The 21,593-nt window shown below is 41.9% G+C and overlaps 1 protein-coding gene across 1 annotated transcript in view; it reads right to left on the bottom strand.

Annotated features, from left to right (window-relative positions):
* Positions 1 to 3,293: 3,293 nt before the first annotated feature.
* The window catches only part of ALPK1 (alpha kinase 1), a 64,231-nt gene continuing 45,931 nt past the window's right edge, over positions 3,294 to 21,593 (bottom strand). Inside the window, exons 6-14 of the mRNA XM_052642185.1 lie at positions 19,905 to 19,991; positions 18,617 to 18,693; positions 16,545 to 16,640; positions 14,675 to 14,779; positions 11,797 to 13,909; positions 9,519 to 9,672; positions 5,727 to 5,889; positions 5,151 to 5,337; positions 3,294 to 3,493 (exon numbers count right to left, since the gene is read on the bottom strand). Of these exons, the coding sequence (XP_052498145.1) occupies positions 3,294 to 3,493; positions 5,151 to 5,337; positions 5,727 to 5,889; positions 9,519 to 9,672; positions 11,797 to 13,909; positions 14,675 to 14,779; positions 16,545 to 16,640; positions 18,617 to 18,693; positions 19,905 to 19,991 (3,182 nt within the window). The remainder of the gene's footprint in view (positions 3,494 to 5,150; positions 5,338 to 5,726; positions 5,890 to 9,518; positions 9,673 to 11,796; positions 13,910 to 14,674; positions 14,780 to 16,544; positions 16,641 to 18,616; positions 18,694 to 19,904; positions 19,992 to 21,593) is intronic.

A 21,593-nucleotide genomic window follows, 5' to 3' on the forward strand; every position in this document is an offset into this window, starting at 1 on the left:
AGGCAGGGTGGATTACAAATGGACATGATAAGCAGCTCGGTGTTCCTAAAGAACGTATTACAAGACTGGGAGTAGCAAGGGGCTGATCGTCCGATAATGTGGGTTTTCTATTGAAAAAGAGAATCACTTCAATTTCTCATTAAATACTATTTTTTGGTGATAAGTAATACATGCTTATTGCAGAAAGCTTGGAAAAAAATAGATGAGAAGAAAATAAAGTTCCCTACCACAAATTCACTAGCCAGGGAAAAATACAATGAAGATTTCCATGTATTATACATATATTGTTTTTTCTATTTATATATATATATATATATACTGAAATTATGATCAATAGTATGATGCTGTTTTAAAGATTGCTTTTTTACTTCAAAGTTTGTATGTAATTATTTTTAAAAATATACAATTTAAATGAATGAATAATAGTCATATGGATAAATTAAATATATAAAACTATTTCTCTGCTGTTGAAAAATTGTTTTTTACTATCATAAGCAAAGTTATGATAGACTCAGTTGTATATAAGAATTTGTTCACATTTCTGTTTATTTCCTCATTAGAGGTTTGTAGAAGTAGAATTACTCAGTCCAACATATATTGAATTTTTCTTGATATTTTTTCCTTTATATGATCTCATATTTTAAAAAATTTTTGTGGAAATTTAAAAATATATATAAAAGGGGAAAGATTAGTGTAATGAATCCTTATATACCCTTCTCCTTGCTTCAACACTATCGAGAAAGAGCCAAGCTTCTTTCATTTCTCCACTTCTCTTTGGCTTTTGTATTTTTAAAATACATCACTTCATTAACTTTTATCGAATACTCAACACAAACTAAAAAATCCCTAATTGTCCCCAAAATGTTATTTTATTATTGATTTATTATAGAGGTATAGAGTCACCTCATTATAACAAGAGACCAGCCTATCAGTAAATTCCAAGGGATTTAAGAGCTCTGTGCCAGGAATCAGGGGCAGAGACTATGTATATGTAAATACATATATTTTGATTTTTCCAGATGTGGATAGGGTTGGGATAGTAAGCACCTTTGCTTGTTCCCTTTCTCAAATGAAAACTTTTAAGTGTTTCACTATTAATTATGATATATATTGCTGTTCAAAAGAAAAGTTAAAATACCTTTTTTTCAGATTCAGGAAGTTTTTCTTTATGTCTAATTTGCAAAGAGCTTTTCTTAACCATAAATTGATTTTCAACGTTATTAAATAATCTTTCTGCATCTTTGAAATTATGAATTTTCCCCTTTATTTTGTTAATAGGATAAAAATTTTAAATTTTCTTTAATGAAGTTTAGTTAAGTTTGGGTTTTTCAAGAAGCAAATGCAAAGAAGGAATATAAAACATACAAGGCATTTATTGAGGGAAATGACTGTAAAGGGTAAATGAGAGAGAACAGCAGTGTGCAGGGGGACCATGATGGAGGTCTGGCAGTGTGTGAGGGGAGGGCAAACAGAGGAGCAGTCCCAGCAGAGATTACAGCAGAGCTCTGCGGAAGTTTTGGTCCGGCCAATGGGAAGGTTTTGTGCCCTCACCTGTCAGAAGCATTTTGAGCCTGGCATCCACGTCTCACTCAGCCACTGGCTGAGCGCACACAGTGGTGGATCCAGATGAGGCAGGCTGGAGGCGTCCGACAACTGTGTTCACAGCAAGAGAACCGAATGGCTCTCAGCAGCTCTAGCTGCAATTGTAAACAGACACGTGCAGTAACCTCAAACTAAGAAAGGCGCACCTACCTGGAATTCAGAACTCAGGATGTTCATGTGCGCAGGGCTGAGTTACATCACGAGATAAGGCACTAAGATTTGTTGAGGTGATAGTTAAGAGAAACTGAGAATGAATAGTGGAGGAAGGAGAGTGTTCCAGGTGCAGTCCCAAAGACTAAGGACAGTGAGGGAGTATCTCACCCATCTCTTTTGTAAACTCCAGCAAGAGCATGGAAGCGCTGCTCTCCAAATCCGTATGAAGCAGCACATCTGGGTGGTGCAAGGGCGGACTGTCATGGCCGTCTCCCTCACACCTCCTGCAAGTGTGAATATGCTAGAAGAAAATATGAAGGGTTATAAACAACAAAATCCCAGACATGCAGAACAGACTTATGGACAAGAGTCAGGGGAGAAGATGGAGAGGGTGAGAAAAATGGAGAGAGTGGCCTGGATGCATATATACTACCATACGTGAATAGACAGCCAATGGGAATTTGCTGTATGACTCACAGAACTCAAAATGGGGCTCTGTAATAACCTAGACATGGGTGGAAATGGCAGGAGGTGGGAGGGAGACTCAAGAGGGAGGGGACATAGGTACACCTATGGTTAATTCTGGAAAAGGAAATGGCACTCCATTCCAGTACTCTTGCCTGGAAAATCCCAAGGATGGAGGAGCCTGGTAGGCTACAGTCCTATGGGGTCATGAAGAGTCAGACACGACTGAGCAACTTCACTTTCATGCATTGGAGAAGGAAATGGCAACCCACTCCAGTGTTCTTGCCTGGAGAATCCCAGGGATGGGGGAGCCTGGCGGGCTGCCATCTATAGGGTCGCACAGAGTCGGACACGACTGAAGTGACTTAGCAGCAGCAGCATGGTTAATTCATTTTGATGTATGACAGAAATTAACCCAATTCTGTAAAGCAATTATCAATCAATTAAAAGCAAATAAATATTAAAAAAATAAAAGAGAAAAAGGAATGACAAAATTCAGAGTAGTGAAGCTCTATGGCTGACATATAACCTAGAAACCATAAAAGACTGACGAATTCACCAGTATAAAACAAATTCTGCATGGAAAAGAAAGTTTCTTACAAAGTCAAAAGACAAAAAATTGGAATGCATACCACAAAGGCCTGAATTCTTTAATATATATCTATGAAGAATTCCTAAATCAATAAGAAAAATGCTAAAAGTATCAATCTTGATGGACAGTGACTAAAGCCCCCAAATCTCAATGGCTTCAGCTAGAAAAGCTTATTTCTCATATGTGCTTCGTGTTCATCATGGGTCAACTGGAGCTCTTTCCTGAGTTCTTCTCATTGTGGGACTTCTGATGTATTCTTGGCAATTGTGCAGAGGGAGAGACTCTGTAGAGTGCTGCACTGGCAGCTGAATATTGGCCTGAAGAAGATACTCTTCAATTCCTCTCAAAAATTATTGGCTAGCCAGTCCCATGGCCCACCAGAACCCAAGGACCAGGCTGTGCCATCATTTGTGTGTCTGGATGGAGAGGAGAGCCCAGCATTGGTGAGCAGCATTGAGTGGTCATTACCACTCCAGATAGTCTATGGATTGTTTGGTTTCTCAATCGAAGGTCTTGTCAAAGAAAGACGATGGCATATTTCATTACATTCCACATGCTGGTTATTAAAGAAGTAGAAAATTCCTTTCTTTCCAAAATTGGTAGTGACATCTTTCTGATCAACTGAGTGAATCTGGGGATCTGTGAGGTAGATGAGCCCTTTTCCATTCCCAGTCACCCAACCTGAAAAATAAGCAAATATGTCTGAGAATTAAGTCCTCTATAAATTTCAGCAAAGTGTTTCAGAAAAAATATAATATACATACAGTGAAATAGACATTTGGTAACTTGGTCATCCTATTGTGTGAAAGCCGCTTAGCTGTGTCCAACACTTTGTGACCCCATGGGCTACACAGTCCATGGAATTCTCCAGGCCAGAATACTGGAGTGGGTAGCCTTTCCCTTCTCCAGGGGATCTTCCCAACCCAGGGATCGAACCCAGGTCTCCCTCATTGCAGGTGGATTCTTTACCAGCTGAGCCACAAGGGAAGCCCTATGGTTGAAGAATAATAAATTTCTGCTAAGGGATCTGGTGTGGCATATTCCAATCATTGGTCTAAGAAGAACTGAATATTGGGTAATTAAATTTGTCAAATATGACATGCCCAGACAACCAATTTTCAAGGAATTAGCAATAGCATGCACTTAGTGTAATTATTAAATCACACTGAATATTTTTCTTTCATGATTCAGAAGTTTCTTTAATGCCTTACTCATCAATTCATACATTCCTCTGTCCATTTAACAAATATTTATTGAGTGTACACACTGTACAAAACACTGTTGTGTTTTGTGAACAAGCTAGTAAAAAAATCTCTGTACTCAGTGTCACATTCTTGTGAAGATCAATAAATGATATAAGTAAGCAAAATACATAATACAGAGTGATGATAAATGTGGTGGATGGGGGATAGAAACATCTTGGAGGATTATTATTAGAAATAATCATAACAAAACTCATTTATCATTTAAATACAGAATGATGGCTAATAATTCTGTTAGATAAAATACCAAATTGAAACAAAATTTACATATTAATGCAGATTTTAAAGGAAGCTAGATTTAGGTATACAGCTTGCTGTTCCATAATGATCCCACTTGTGAAACCCAATATCACACCTGTAGTGAAGGTAAAGGGCTAGAGCAAAGAAAGTGTGTTTTGACATACTAAAACACAGTCCTAAGAAACCTGCATCACCCAAATCCACTGGAGTAAAATTAAAAAAGAAAACTGTTATGGATTTGCTCTAGAATTAAGCCCAACAAAATGTGAGCCAGATCTCCTCACCTGATGCCCTCAGACACTTGTAGAAGCTTTAGAAAATTTTCCCATCCGTCATTTGCTATCTACAGCAAGACTGATTAATTCCAAATAGTAGCCTGTGCACTAAACAACCTATTAAATAATGACTCATGCTTTGGAGAAGGAAATGGCAACCCCCTCCAGTGTTCTTGCCTGGAGAATCCCAGGGACAGGGGAGCCTGGGGGGCTGCCGTCTATGGGGTCGCAAAGAGTCGGACACGACTGAAGCGACTTAGCAGCAGCAGCAGCAAAAGAAAGAAAGAAAGTGAAGTCGCTCAGTTGTGTCCAACTCTTTGTGACCCCATGGACTGTAGCCTATCAGGCTCCTCCGTCCATGGGATTTTCCAGGCAAGAGTGCTGGAGTGGAGTGCCATTTCCTTCTCCAGGGGATCTTCCTGACCCAGGGACTGAACCCGGGTCTCCCGCATTGCAGGCAGACGCTTTACTGTCTGAGCCACCAGGGAAGCACTAGTTATAAAACCTCACATTAACATATAAATAATCCTAAGACAAAAAATAATTCCCAGTTTCACATACCTTGTAAATCAACCACAACATCTCTATGATTGGAGAATTCATAAGAAAAGTGGCCATAAGCCAAGCCGTATTCTGTGGCTTTGTATTCTGTTTTCACCACTTTTGTGTTATTTGATAATTTTACAAATTCCCCTAGCATGTAAGGTTCCACACTGACACATCCTTTTATTGTCTTGCCTTCTAAAATCTGAAAAATAGAAACAGGAGATGTATAACAATGGGGAAAGCCATGGGTTTCGAGGTCAGTAGATCTCACTTTGAGGTCAGTAGATCTCAGCCTTTGAACTCAGGCTTTGCTACTTAGGAGCACTGTTATTGTTCTCTCACTAAGTCATGTCCAACTCTTTTGCGACCCCATGGACTTCAGCCCACCAGACTCTTCTGATCCATGGGATTCTCCAGGCAAGAATACTGGAGTGGGTTGCCATTTCCTTCTCCAGGGGATCTTCCCGACCCAGGAGTCAAACCCAAGTCTCCTGCATTGGCAGGTGGATTCTTTACCACTGTGCCACCTGGGAAGCCCCCAAATATATTTCTAGACCTGTTTAATCATGCCCCTGATTTCTTTAACCTTACCAGCAATACTGAGGCTGGTATGTAGAATATCTGCGTGTGAATCTTCTGCTCGTAAAGCCTCTTGTTAAATTCTGTCACGTAGTTCTGTGCGGTCATCTGCCTCTCCACATCAGTGAAGTGGTGCCAGAGCCCCTTTTGCTCCTTATATTCTTTCCCAACGTATCTGTGAATGCAGAAAAGCCACAGAAAGAGATGCACAGTGATCCTACTCTAGAGTAAGAGAGAAGAGACTAAGAGAGAGATGCAAAAATGCTTGAAAGACGTTACTTTTTTTCTATCTTAGTTAATATCATCTTATCTCATGACTCAGATAGTTTTGTAAGCGCCACCTGAACAATGGCACACAATTCATACTAGCTGCCTGATGCTTAAGTTTATGTGTCATCTTGATTTGACCACGGGGTGCCCAAATATTTGGTCAAACACTATTCACAGTGTTTCTGTGAGAGTGTTTTGGATGAGTCTAATGTTCACATCAGTAAACTGAGTAAATAAGATTGCCCTCCCTAGTGTGGGTGAGCCTCAGCCAATCAACTGAAGGGCCAAATGGAACAGAAGGCTGAGCTTATTTCAAGTAAGAGAGAATTCTTCTTGCTGACTGCCTCTGATCCGGGACACTGGTCTTTTCCTGCTTTTGGACTTGAACTGAAACATCATCTCCTCCTGGGCCTCAGTCCCGCTGGTGTTTGGGCTGGAACTATAGATCGTCAGCTCTCCTGAATATCCAGTCAACAGCAGATGCTGAAGCTTGAGAGCATCCATAATTATGTGAGTCAACTCCTAATAATAAATCTCTGTACACACACACACACACACATACATATGGGCTTCCCTGGTAGCTCAGCTGGTAGAGAATCCTTCTGCAATGCGGGAGACCCCGGTTTGATTCCTGGGTCGTGAAGATCCCCTGGAGAAGGGAGAGGTTACCCACTCTAGTATTCTTGGGCCTCCCTGGTGGCTCAGATGGTAAAGAAACTGCCTGAAATGTGGGAGACCTAGGTTCAGTCCTTGGGTTGGGAAGATCCTCTGGAGGAGGGTATGGCAACCCACTCCAGTATTCTTGCTTGGAGAATCCCCATGGACAGAGGACCCTGGTTGTAGTCTATGGAGTCACAAAGGGTTGGACACAACTGAGTGACTAAGAACAGCACAGCACACACACACACACACACCCCCATACACACACATAGACATATACATCTTATTGGTTCTGCATTTCTGGACAACCCTGATGAATACATTGACCCAGGGGTGATACCGATTTATTTTCTCCTTGTATGAGAAAGTGTCCACTTGTTGTAGCAGTTCACCAGATGTGGGTAAGTCAAGAAAGCCAGCCAGGGTACTGGAAAATGCATGGACTCTGGAACCAGATCTTTCACTGCCTGCAACATGCCCTTATACAGGTCAACAGATCAACCAGAAGCCTTCTCTCCCCCTTCCTTTCGTGATTACTTCATCTCTACAAATGCTTGCTTTCTATCATCACCTAATATATGTACAACACTTTTTATACTATCCAGGATTCACTGTGATTCCTGTATTTGAAGATTAATATATTGGGGCAATTTTGGAAAACTATCAGAAATGCTTTATTAAAATAATAACTCTTTCCTATTTGCTCTGTTATCTTTTCCTGATCCGATGTACGTTAGACCCTCTTGCTCCATCTTCCGTGTCTCTTTTTCTCTATTTTATATCCCATCTCAGATCCTCCTATCAGGTATCCTGGTGTGTTAGTTGCTTAAGACTGCTGTAACAAAGTGTCCAAACTGGGTGGCTTAAGCAGCAGAAATTGATCCCTCATAGTTCTAGAGTCTACAAGTCCAAGGTCAAGGTGTCAGCAGAGTCATGCTCCCTCTGAAGACGCAAGAGAAGGAGCTTTTCCAGACTGTCAACTTTTCCAGACGGTTCTGGCTTGGTGGCCATGTAGCTACAATTTTCACACGCATCCTCCCTGTATGTTTCTTTTTTTTTTTTCCAGGCACCAAGATTGTTTTTTCTTTTCACTCTTGTAAGAAAGTTGAGTAAACAGTTGAATGTATGGCAACTAAGGAAGAGAATGACCTTTGAGGATGCAAGACTGAAATCTTGCAAGTGTGGGAGGTGAGGGCTGGGAGAAAGTCACAGTCTCTGTGCTAGGCACAGTTCTAGACACCAGGGACAGGGGTGAGCAAGACCAGAGTTTCCTGCCCACAAAGTCCCAGTCTCATACTTTGTACATAGTGGGCAATCATAAACCTCTGATGATCAAATGAATACATAAATAAGCAGGTATCTAGATGGACCATGTTCCTCAGGTAACCGGGTTTCTATCTCCAAATTTCCTCTCTTTTATAAGGATACCAGTCGTCGTGGATTCTGGGCCCACCCTACTCCAGTTTGATCTCATCTTAATTAATTACATCTGCAGTGACTTCATTTCCAAATAAGATCACAGTCTAAGTTACTTAGGGTTACAACTTCAACTTGAATTTGGGGTGGGGGGGGGTACACAATTATACTTGTATCACCTGGCTCCACCACTTTGATGTGCGAACTTGGGGAGGTTTCTTAACATCTCTGTGTCTCGGCTCCCTCATCTGTAGGGTGGGGATAACAATAGTACCTACCTCATTGGGTTTTGTAAGGACTGATTAAGTTAGTATATAAATGACTTAAAACAGGGGCCTGGCACATGAAATTTACATGTTTACTATTGTTATTATTATCAACATCTTTTTCAAGAAATGTATTTCTACTATTTAAGAATTTCCCGATTTCTCTCTTTTTCTCTTCCTATTTATTTCTAATAATTTTTGGATTTGGGAAAAGAGCAAGGTCTACTTTAACAATCTTGCTCCATAGGGTCTTTAAAATATACATATGGTATAAAATTAGGCCTTATACCAAACGAGGACCACCTGTGATCACTAATTTGCAGGTGAGTTTTGCTTAAAGTTGTCATCGAGAATTAAGGCCAAGCAAAAAATCTTTGTAGGTTATTTGCTTCAGTGACATGGCATTTTTTAAATTAACCTTTGTTTTTGTTTTTGAGGATATAGTCATTCCTGAGTCAATGCTTTATATCAGTGGTCTCTGAACTCATCCCCTTTCATGCGTAACTTTTATCACTAGTTGCTCCCTCATCCCACCCCTGCCCAAAACCTCTAAAGAGAAGTGTCTTAAGGAATCAGCATTCACTTACATCCCTGAATATGTTTCATTACTGGCCTCAGAGGAGTTTTGTGCCGTTTCTTCCAGGCTCACTCATTTAATTAGAAGTGTGACTTGCATGGTTTAACTAGCCTTTTTTGCCAGCATTTTCAATGAGAGTGTTCAAGACTGTCTGACTTGTCATATGGCAAGAAACTCTATTTTTCTTACCTGTACCATGGAGTTAATGTTCTCCAAGGGGTTTAAAATCATGTACATAAAACATCCAGCCCAATGGCTGACATAATGTGGGTTCTCTATCTATGATGGTTGTCGCTCAGTTGAGTCATGCCTGACTCTTTGTTTTTTTTTTTTTATGGCTGACTCTTTGTGACCCCCACGGACTACAGCACACTAGGCCTCCCTGTCCCTCACCATCTCCTGGAGTTTGCCCAAGTTCATGTCTGTTGAATCGGTGATGCCATCCAACCATCTATGGTAACTGTTATTAATTAGCTAATGAGGAAGAGGAAAAGGAGCTGAATTAGAAAACATTTAGCCACTTTTTCCAGCCTTTTTATAGTCTCATAAACAATTACTTAACAGAAGGGACAAATCAAGCCATTACACATTATTATATATGTTTTCAAGCAATACCTGCCCAGAGTTTCTTCTTGATGAAGATGATGTACCCAAAATGCATTTCTTTGTCTGCCTTTCTTTGTCACATGTAGATAGTCCCCCAAATATACAACAGTTTCTTGGGCTGTCCACAGTTCAGATTTCTTGGAATATTTTAACAAAAGAGCACCTTGAATAAAAGATAAGATGAATACTGACCTTATTTTTCAAAAAGATCTTGCAATTCTCAGATAAGATGAATTGTAACACAGGTACCAATCTGTGTTCATTTGACATATTCAACTTTTTAATATATTTTCTCAAATTTTATCCTGTTCTATGACTATTACTAAAACGTTAGTGAAGTACAATAAAAAGGCAAAGTTTGAGAAATTACAATGAAAATTGCCTTTGATTCACAAAATCTCTTGTTTGTGATGGCAAGGTATTAAGGCCAGAGCTTCTTTATGAAAGCAATGAAAAATAAAAGGGCTTTTCAAACAGCAAAAGCCCAGAGACCATCTTAGAACAAGTGACATGTGAATACAACTTCTTCTGATTATCTGGGAATCTCAAATAAAAGAGGCTGCTACCTATGTGAGATCACATAGATAGAAATAAGTTGAATAATTTTTCTCCAAAAGTTCCTGGCAACTCCAGGGATCTTAGATTCCATATGAAAGTTCAACCAGATTTTCTCTTACATATTTTAAGTTGGGAAACTCCAGGAATTACTGAGAAAATATAGCTACTGTACAAAGATGAAAACTCAACTGAAAAAGAAAAAGATAAAGAGGAAAAAATAAGGGTTGTTTTCACCTTAAAGAAAGGAAGATCAGCGCAAGCATGAAAGGATCTCTTTGAGGGGGAAGACCAACATGAACCCTAAGAAAGAAATGCAACATTTTGAGATCCAAGTTAAAATAAAGTGAACAAGGACCTCCAGTGACTAGGTTGTGGTAATGAATAAATGAACAGGAGACTCAGGAGGAGAGAATATTTAAAGTGAGATAAGCCTACAGGTTTGGGGTGTGGAGAGATGATGCTCAGGGTTGGGTGACTCAGAGAAGCTGGGGAAAGAAACGAAGGTGAGCTGCATGTACACACATGTAGAAAGGGCAGTGAATGAAGGGAAGAAGCAAGGAGAGGATGCATAACTTGTCCAGTTTCTTCAACTTTGGGGCTTGCTTCCTCCCATGTGCTTTTTCACCCATAAAATGGCACACAGACAAAACAGTAAAGCAGCTACCTAACTCTCAGAAATGTGGCTTTGGAACCGCATAAACTCACAGTAAGCAGGGAAACCCTATTATTAGAAAATTTTGCTTCTTTTGGCCACAATTTGATCTTTTAGTCTGACTTCAAGGTGCCAGGTAAAACACTGAAATACTTTGAAGCAGAAGTTCTTAACATTGGCTTTATACAAAAAAATCACTGGGGAGCTCAAAAAATACAGATGCCTGGACCCACACCATAGACACATGAGACTGGAATCTCTGGGGTGAGGCACTGGGAGATTTAAAGAGCTAAAAAGCCTCTTGGGAGATTCTCATGTGGTACCAGTGTTGAGAACTACTACGTTAGTATCCAGTACTTAGCAATCCACATAGCTTGTTTCCTCTGAAAGGCATTTTACAATAGTTTTTTCCTCATTCAAATAATTCTTCAGTACCCTGGAGGCTATTACAATGTGATCCTCTGGGCTAAGAGAAGAACCTTCTTTTGTCTTCTCCCCAGCTTCTCCACCGCTTCTAAGCTGCGTTAGATGCACTGACTGCTGGGTGGCCCCAGCTCAGGCTTCCTTGTGCTGTTCCTGAGGTAGGAAGCAGCGGCTAAATGCAGGTGATCAATGCAGAGCCTGGCAAGAAACCACTCAGCAAAGGTGTGAACATGACGAGTGCCTACTAGAAGGATGATGTGTAACTAGGGCAAACTCCATTCCCTGGAGTTTTGAATGGGAAACAGAGAAAAACCAGCTGTGGCAATGAGAATCAACAGAGGAGACAGACAGTATATACGGCATCTAGAGCTGTTTCAAACCCTGACTGATGACTGCTCCCACGGTTGGTAAGATCCTCCCTTACTGCCTATGTAGCAAATCTCCAATGTATGAGGCAGCTTGAGTGAGCCTCTATTCTTTGCAACCTTTAGAGTCCATCACAGAGTGAAGAAGGCCCCCAAACTACATCTTTCTCTGTGCACTCACAAAGCATCACAGCTGTCTATACCTTTCACAAGCTTTAAGTGATCCACAGAACAGAAACGTCAGAGGGCCCTCAACATACAGAGATGCTTCCTGAAAGGGTGTACTTACTATGTGCTCCGTGGAGTTGGCTGGATTTAAAAACGCCTGTATGCTCCAGTCTCTGGAACAGCCAATCATGCCTCACCCCTGCCAAGAGTTTTTCAAAGTCATCAGGCTGCAGGGTGCGGGCCTCAAGGATCGCCTGCTTTGTCATTCCTGGCAATGAAACAAAAGAACTTCCACTGGAATTCAGAAAAGACCATGGATTTTCTCCCTCAGAAGAACCACTGGAGACTGCCGGTGATTTCAGCCACCAAGGTGAGGATAGGCTGGAGTTCTGGCTGCAGTTTAGCAGGTTTCCAGGTTCATTTGCTTCCTCCGTGGTAGTGCAGTCCTCGCTGAGGACAGGGGTGGAAGTCTTACTGGTTACTGAGGAACTGGGGATCTGGGCTCCCTGAATGGGCGGCTGCTTCCAAGTGCACAGTCTAGGGGAGCCACGTGTGCTCGTGGTGTGAACATCTGCACTGCCCAGCAGTGGGCTCTCCTCACCCACCGTGGAGGCATCAGGGTCAATGCCCTGCTCTTTGACTGAGCAACCATTTTTTCCTGAGTTAGGGTTTTGAACAAGCCAATGAGGAGTGTAAGAGTTACATGCTACTGTGGAACTTTTGTCCAGAGACTTGTCCACGACTGAGTGGAAGTCTACGGGAACATCTTCTGCTCTTTCTCCTTCTGGGTCAACCCAGCAGGGGCTATCTTTAAATGGAGGACCTGTGCCTCCTTTGATTTCTTCTCTCTTCTCTTCTTCATCCTCGTCCTTGGCATCATCGTTGATATCTCGAAACTCATCAATTGTTTCAAAGGTTTCTTCTTCTTGGATGGAAGGATATGAGGCCACGTTCTTAGGCCAACCAGAATCAGAAGTCCAAGAAGCAGAACAAAATGAGGGTCTGGAATGAGCAGAAGTATTTCTGGACCCCACATTTCCAACTTCCTGCATGCCTCCTTTAAACCACCCTCCACCAGAGGCCAATGAAATGTCTGTTGTGCTATGAGGTGGGAAGGTTGCCAAGGGCATGGACTCGTGCAGCTGACATTGAGAAGACTCTAAACTGTCATCCCTGGGCACCTGGAGAGACAGACCATGCAGCTCTGAAGACAGTGGGTGCTCAGCTCTGCTCGCCCCATTCACCTCCTGCTCGTCTGACAGGGCAGTGGAACACTGCGTGTCCACAAGATGCTCCTCCTTGCTCAGCTCTCTTCCTGCGGACATATCATCAACATAATTCACTTCCTCCCAGCTTGTAGAAGACTGGTACCCTGATAACTTGCTCCAAGAACTGGAGCTCGGGCTGTCACTCAGAGACTTGTTCAGGACAGCTCCCCCACCACTGCTGTGGTCTGTTGACTCAGCTTCGGTCTCCACATCTTCATCCACAGAGACTCGAAACGCATCAGAACCGGCCCAGTTTCTCCTTCCCGCCCTCCTGAGTTTCTCCTGACTGTTCATCGCCATCCGGGAGGAAGATATCACCATGCCTTTTTCAAAATGTGCTTTGTCCTCCGTGGCACTCAGGGTATCTATGTTTTTTGTTTCTGTTTTTAGATCCGTGATACAGACTCCTGTTTTCATACCTTTCTGTTTATTTTTGTTGTTTCCACACGTGCTTTCAAATATTTCACACACTGAAGTGTGGTGCTGTGAATAGGCTCCAAGGATTTTTGGGAAATCCACTTGCCCAAGTAAGATGGGCTTCTCTGACCCACACCTGAATCCCTCTGGAACGTAAGACTTGTCATCTAAATTTGAGAAGCTTTGAACTTGTAACTGTTCCTTCACCCGGGTGATAACAGACATGATTTCCTGAGAGACAGCTTCTCTCTCCTGACTTCTGGAGGAATTGCTGAAAGTATACAGCTTTCCCATAGCTTCACTACAGAGCTGACTTGCTGTTCGGACGGTCTCCATCTCCCCATAGAGTCTTTGGTGCACAGTGGTGAGACCAAAAGCAGCTTTAAGAAAACTATGGAGCTCCTGTTTTCCCGTAACTGGTTCATCACGTTTCTTGGTGAGGAGACCAATTTCAAAGGCTTCTTTGGCTTCACTTAGATATGAACTTTTCATTCCTGGAGGACAGTCCTTAGAACTACTATATGACAAGAGGCATGTGCCACGGATATTCTGAGGAAAATATCAGATACAAAATCAGACACTGAATTAGAAACTGTAAGCGAATCAGGGAAAAGTTTTCATTCCTGGAGGACAGATATTAGAAATAGTATTTTTAAAAAAAAATGTGCCCTGGATATTCTAATAAAAATACATAAACATTGAGTCAGGGACCTGTGGTCTTTTTGATGCCTCAGGAGAAGGGGCTAGGACATATGTGATTGGTTGGCACGAAGGGGTAAGAAATTAGCTTTAGCTTCCATCCTACTGTAGCCCTGATGCTTTTGATCAAAGATGATAAAATTGCTGTCATTGTTGCTAATGTTATTTTCAGCAAACAGAGTCTATACATGGGACATGGACGAAATAATTTTGTTATATACAAACACATAATTTGTTTATTGATGGTCAAAACAATAGACTTGTGGCTTCCAAATCCCTCTGGATATTTGGATCACCTGGGAGGTATTCCATAATGAATGATTTCTGGGTAAGAATCCCAGGCCTTTACATGTAGTGGATTTAGGGTAGAGCCCAAGAATATGTATTTTGAAAGGGCTTTTAGGTGATTCTGACATCATATCCCCCGGCTGCAGTAACTTAGCTCCCCATCAGCAGGTTGTCACTACTCTGACTGATCTGACCTCTACATACATGAAGTCCGCTCACAATTACCTAGTGATGCACACAAATCCTATCTTAAGGTGCGACTCTTCCCTCCCCCTGGTGATGTCTGTCACTGGGGAGAGGAGCAAGGACGGGCTATGCCCTGCTTACCATAGCCGTGAGCACGAAGAGGGGCGTGTAGGGGCTGAAGGCAGCTGCCAGTTTGCAGGCTTCAGCGGCTGACAGCAAGTGGTGGTCAAACTCCTTCAGCAAGCGCTGCGAGGGAACAGGAGTACAAGTGTATTGTGAGAAAACAAAAGGCCGAGTGTATACTGTTGACAATTATTTACCCATTAGCAAAAGACAGGCTATAAAATTCCTTTGCTTTTCTTTCAAGATTCTGAGGGGTGCCCTACGCCTCACCACAACCATTTCAGAACCGTGCCAAGAAAGAGTAAGTGGGTAAAGACCCCAGGACATTGACCATCCTTTCCCCCACACCCATACACCATCCATCCCCAACTCGCACCACAGAGACAGCCTCACATGTGCCAACATTTGTAGTTTGCTTGCCCACGCAAAGTAATTCAGACTAGTTTCTTCAAAGGATCATGCAGCTCTCTGTTCACAGAACTCTGAGCGTTTTGCAGTCAGATTCACTAATGATTTATGCATTGTTCTTGGAAAAGAAGGCTTTAATGTACAAAATTTCATAGCAAACAAGATTCATTCATTTATTCCAGAAATATGTATTGAGTATTCCCATGTGCCAAGCGCTGTTCTAGCCACGAAGGAGAGAGGAGACAGTGAGCCTGCAATGAACTTATTTTCTATTAAGGGGAGGGGATCAAAAACACACAAAATAAGTAAAGTGTGTAATATTTGAGATGGCAATAAATGTTCCAGAGAAAAATACAGTAAGAAGAGGTCAAGGAGGTCCAAGGCAGGAGGGCAGTTTGCAATTTTAAACAATCCTCAGAGATAACGTCACTGGACAAGGAACATAACCCCTTTTCTGTGTTTTGGTCTGTCTGATAGCAAAAGCAACGTTTTGCTAAGGTTCAGAGTAGAAGCAGCAAGCTATATGTATTCTTGCTGCTGCGGCTGCTGCTGCTAAGTTGCTTCAGTCGTGTCTGACTCTGTGCGACCTCATAGACGGCAGCCCACTAGGCTCCCCCATCCCTGGGATTCTCCAGGCAGGAGTACTAGAGGGGTTGCCATTGCCTTCTCTAATATGTGTTCTTATGCTACACTAATTAGTACTGAGTACAGCTACTATTGTAGTTTTGGTATTTGAAAAAAAGGCAATGTTGATGATACTATTAAAATGTCAACTTGAGTGCAGTGCAGGAAAGCAGTCAATGTCTGTGCAATGCTCTGAACTGGTTAGAGATCTGGTTTCTGCTCCCAGTTCTCTTTCTTACTGACTGTGCAGGTTGCGGAGATTACCTAGTTTCTCTAGACCTTAGTTTACTTTCCTCTAAAATGCGAGTGACACATTCTGCTCTACCTTACGCCTAGGTAGATGTGGTGTGTGTGGCTCACATACATATGTACACATACTTCTTGAGTTATAAAACAATAAATAAATATTTATAATCATGACTATTACAGATAGGAGCCTGGACAAGCAACTGATGCCCTGATTTGAACAGACTGTAATTAAAGTCTTAAAGTTATTACCCTTTTACTTTGTCATTGAGAGAGTTCAAGTGTAGAAACTGAATTTTGTGATAATCTGAAAGGAAATCATGGGGTTCAAAGCATTTATCACGTTGATTTCATTCTTCATTCATTCTTTTTTTCCCCTAGTACCTCTAAAGGTCTGGTGCTGGGGTAATATAGCCAAATGGGACAGCATAGGAACTGTTTCTCAGGCTTGTTCACATTACTCGAAGAGGGGAGATACTGTGAGATACTGTGAGGGGAGATACAGGGAGATACTCTCCCTGACTCCTGGAGAGAGAATGAACCAAGAATAACACTGACAGTTTTGTAGGTGATGCCACTCTGGCACAGTAGGTTGCCAAGTGATGATTACCAGGTTAATGTCAGGATTGCTTTTAAACTTTTCATAATCTTTCTTGCTCATGGAGACGAAGATGTCTGCCAATATACCTAGCGATGTGGAAATGCCCTGCAAGGAAATACAAACAAAACACAGATGAGGAACTTACAGTCAATTCTTGCTCTCAAGTCCCAAAGTCAACGATTAGCCCTCCGTATGAACCACTGCTTATTATTATCATTTGTTATTATGACTCTGAGGATACTTCTTGACTGGATGTCACTGGGCTTGAAAGATTATCACATCCTGAGGAATGGGCGTAATGTAAACTCAGCTACTTCTTAGCAGGGCTTTGCTCGATCGTCGACATGAACTTGTCCACAATGCTAGGTATACAGAACCGACCCAATCAAGAGTTCCCACCCCCAACTCCATTTGTGTTGTTAAAAGGATTGTAGGCAGCAGTGTTGCTAACACAGTTCAGGGAAATGTATAACCCAAAGCTTCAGTTAATGAGGAGAATGTTCTCACAGTCACAGAGGATGAGTACATGAAGGAAAGCTAATGTTGCTTCTCAATTTCTCAAATAAAGATGCTATGTAAACGGCTGAGGTCTTTTCCCACTTAACCAAAGGAGAATGATTTTACAGAATGCAATTGAGCCAAACCAGCTTTGCTATGGAATGAGGTAAAGGCTAAATATATAATAAAATCAATACCAGTAGAAATAAATGTATATTTATTTATATAGAAATATACAAATAAATAAATGTATATTTATTTATATACAAACAGATAGTCGCAAACAGATAAACACTAAATACATGCCAGGAGTCTAGATGTGAGTAAGGATGAGCAAGACAGAGAGGGAGTTTTAAAATGTTTCTGGTCCTATTGTTCATTCATTCATGCTTGTGCTCAGTCCTGTCTGACTCTTTGCGACCCCATGGACTGCAGCCCACCAGGCCTCCCTGTCCATCACCAACTCCTGGAGTTCACTCAAACTCATGTCCATTGAGTTGGTGATGCCATCCAGCCATCTCATCCTCTGTCGTCCCCTTCTCCTCCTGCCTTCAGTCTTTCCCAGCATCAGGGTCTTTTCCAATGAGTCAGTCCTTTGCAACAAGTGACCAAAGTATTGGAGACTCAGCTTCAGCATCAGTCCTTCCAATAAACACCCAGGACTGATCTCCTTCAGGATGGACTGGTTGGATCTCCTTGCTGTCCAAGGGACTCTCAAGAGTCTTCTTCAACACCACAGTTCAAAAGCATCAATTCTTTGGCGCTCAGCTTTCTTTATAATCCAACTCCTACATCCATACATGACCACTGGAAAAACCATAGCTTTGACTAGATGGACCTTTGTAGGCAAATTAACATGTCTGTTTTTTAATATGTTGTCTAGGTTGGTCATAGCTTTTCTTCCAAGGAGTAAGCATCTTTTAATGTCATGGCTGCAGTCACCATCTGCAGTGATTTTGGAGCCCAAGAAAATAAAGTCTGTCACTGTTTCCAATGTTTCCCCATCTATTTGCCATGAAGTGATGGGACCGGATGCCATAATCTTTATTTTCTGAATGTTGAGTTTTAAGCCAATTTTTTCACTCTCCTCTTTCACTTTCATCAAGAGGCTTTGTAGTTCCTCTTCACTTTCTGCCATAAGGGTGGTGTCATCTGCATATCTGAGGTTATTGATATTTCTCCTGGCAATCTTGATTCTAGCTTGTGCTTCTTCCAGCCCAGCGTTTCTCATGATGTACTCTGCATATAAGTTAAATAAGTAGGGTGACAATATACAGCCTTGACGTACTTTCCTGATTTGGAACCAGTCTGTTGTCCCATGTCCAGTTCTAATTGCTGCTTCCTGACCTGCAAACAGATTTCTCAAGAGGCAGGTCAGGTGGTCTGGTATTCCCATCTTTTTCAGAATTTTCCACAGTTTGCTGTGATCCACACAGTCAAAGGCTTTGGCAGTCAATAAACCAGACGAATCAACAAAAATATAACCAATAAAATTGATAAATTATAAACTCAATTGTGCCATAAGGTAATAACTTACCAAAGGCAAATATAGGAAATAAGAAAATAAATATGAGACAAACAACCTTTTTATCTGGCTGAGGAAGTGTCAGGTATCCCATGATTGAGGCCCATATTAACTCTGCTGCTTCATACCACATCCCTGCAAAAAAGGAGACAGGACAAATTGTTAGTATCTGTGCTCTTGTGTCAGAAAATACTTTTAAAAACTAATACAGAAAGATGATTTTGCATTTTGTAAGAAAATTTACAACTAGACTAGATTGACAGCAATGAGCAGATAGCAACCTGCTAGAAAAACAACAATCTGCTTTTCCAGTTGGTTTAATACAGATAATTTTTCCCTATCACAGGCAAACAGTAAGAAATATTACATATCACATGTGTACATATGAAATATATTAATATATAAATGATTATCTCCATTATGTTCAAGAAAACAATTACCACCTTCTGTTTAAAAATTTCAGATACATTAGTTTGCATTTTAAAATACAATTAAGGTTCTCAATGGCACCCTACTCCAGTACTCTTGCCTGGAAAATCCCATGGATGGAGGAGCCTGGTAGGCTGCAGTCCATGGGGTCGCTAAGAGTCGGATATGACTGAGCGACTTCACTTTCACTTTTCATTTCATGCTTTGGAGAAGGAAATGGCAACCCACTCCAGCGTTCTTGCCTGGAGAATCCCAGGGACAGGGGAGCCTGGTGGGCTGCCATCTATGGCGTTGCACAGAGTCGGATATGACTGAAGTGACTTAGCAGCAAGCTTTGCTAGTAAAACTCAGAAATACCCTCCGAGGAACACATGGGTAAGTTATCAGGGTGTGTGTGTGCACTCAGTCATATCTGACTCTTTGCAGCCCCATGGACTGCATGTGGCCTGTCAGGTTCTTCTGTCCATGGAATTTTCCAGGGAAGAATACTGGAGTGGGTTGACATTCCCTACGCCAGGGATCTTCCTGACCCAGAGACTGAACTCGTGTCTCTTGCATCTCCTGCATTGGCAGGTGGATTCTTAACCACTAGCGCCATCTGGGAAGCCCAGTTATCAGCATAGGTTTAGAATAAGAGTGTCACTTATCACATGAAGTCCTGCTGAACTGACAGCCAGATGCCAGAAATATTACCAAGCAAAGTCACAATATAGAAACGCAAGTTTCTTTAACAAAACTCAACAGAAAACTATTTTGTTTTGTTAATGGTCATAATATTCCTGGCATCTTAAGTGTCAGTCTCTTTTTGATGAGGAAACTAAGGGAAGTGGAACAATATCAACCAGATCCAATGAGAAAAGCCCACAGTGAAATCTCTTAGGCAGACTTGGTAAACAAGACTGAGAGGATGACCGTACCCAACTTCTGCAGAATTTGCCCTCTTATCTGTATGCAGACTGACTGCACCAGGACCTTGTCGCTTTCATTTCCGTACAGCCAGGTACCTACAATAAAAGAGGGGGGAAAAGGAAAACATTTTTGGCCTTGAATTATTACAGAAATAGCCTGGTGAAATAAAACTATGGTCATGGAAGCCTTCACGAACACATGTGACACAGATTCGGTAGACAACCTCTTCTCTGTATGTAGAGTAAGGTCTAACCTATAACCTACAAGGCTTCACAGGAGTTGACTCCTGCCTGGTCCCCACCTCTCCCCATAACCAACTGGGCTCTGCTTGTGTCCCTTATAAGAGCAGCCAACTCTTGCTAGTGGTAGAGAATCTGCCTGTCAATACAGGAGGTGCAAGAGATGCGGGTTCGATCCCTGGATGGGGAAGATCCCCTGGAGTAGGAAATGGCTACCTGCTCCAGTACTCTTGCCTGGAAAGATTCACGGACAGAGGAGCCTGGTGAGCTACACTCCACAGGGTCATAAACAGTCCGACACGACTGAACACCTGCATGCGTGCACCCACACACACACACACTTACTTGCTTCATGGTATCTGCACTTGTCATTCCCACTACCTGGGATTCTGCTCCCTGCAACTCCTACTGCAGGGCTCATCCTCAATGGTCTTGCCTCCAAGGCTTCCCAGATTAATTAACTGCTGTCACCCCCACTGTCTTGTGGTTCCTGAGAGAAGGGCGGGATCCATCCCATTCACCCAAAATTGGTTTGGATGTTGAAACTGATGATTGCACACATGCACCGAGGGGATATGAAAAGATTTAGTACTCACATAATGAGCCTTGCTGAGGAGGGCAGGGAAGGCACCTAAGCTGGTCCGTTTGACTTAAGTGAAGGGAGTGGTGGGTAGCTTCTCTTTTTATTTTGATTAGGGTGTGGGGCTGGGGTTAAGGTTCCCACAAGCTAGGCCAAGGTTTACTGATAAATGAGCTTAAAAAAAACTCAGCCTGTCCAGATGTGGGGCACAAGGGGAAGAAGCTGGGGCCTGATAACTGCCAGTGGCCAAACATCAAAAATAGTCAGGCTCTTTATCATAATCTCTCACTGTTCTCTACCACACTGACCCCCTTACTTTCTCCCTGGCTTTTAATCTACGTGTGTGTGTGTTGGGGAGTGCAGAAGATGGGAAAAGATGCATGTTGTAGGTTAGTGATGGTGGCTTTATATGGTCAATATTTTTACGTCCAGTTGGCTTCCCACTGGAAATGTCTACAAGTTTCAAGGAGTTTGGGACCTTATATCCAAGTATATTGAGCTTAAAAGTCAACTAGGGGACCTCCCTAGCTTCAGTGGTTAAGACACTGAACTTCCATCGCAGGGGGCATAGGTTCAATCCCTGGTCCAGGAACTAAGATCCCACATGCCGTGTGTGGCACAGCCAAAAAATAGGGATAAAAAAAGTTGGGTGGGCATTGTGTTCAACTTGTTGGGACACTTGTTGAATGCCTAGAAATTCAGACAAGATATCTGAGGCTTAAATTACTTGTTACTCAACTATTAGGACTTCCTTTCATGTATGATTAAATATTCTAAAAAATCCATTTCAAAATACATTTTTATTACATTTCCTCTGTAGCCAAATACAGTTTATTTTTCAGATCACGTAAATACATAAAGCTGTAAGTGTATTCTCC

The sequence above is a fragment of the Budorcas taxicolor genome, chromosome 6 (genome assembly GCF_023091745.1).
Source record: "Budorcas taxicolor isolate Tak-1 chromosome 6, Takin1.1, whole genome shotgun sequence".
Classification (NCBI taxonomy): Eukaryota; Metazoa; Chordata; class Mammalia; order Artiodactyla; family Bovidae; genus Budorcas; species Budorcas taxicolor.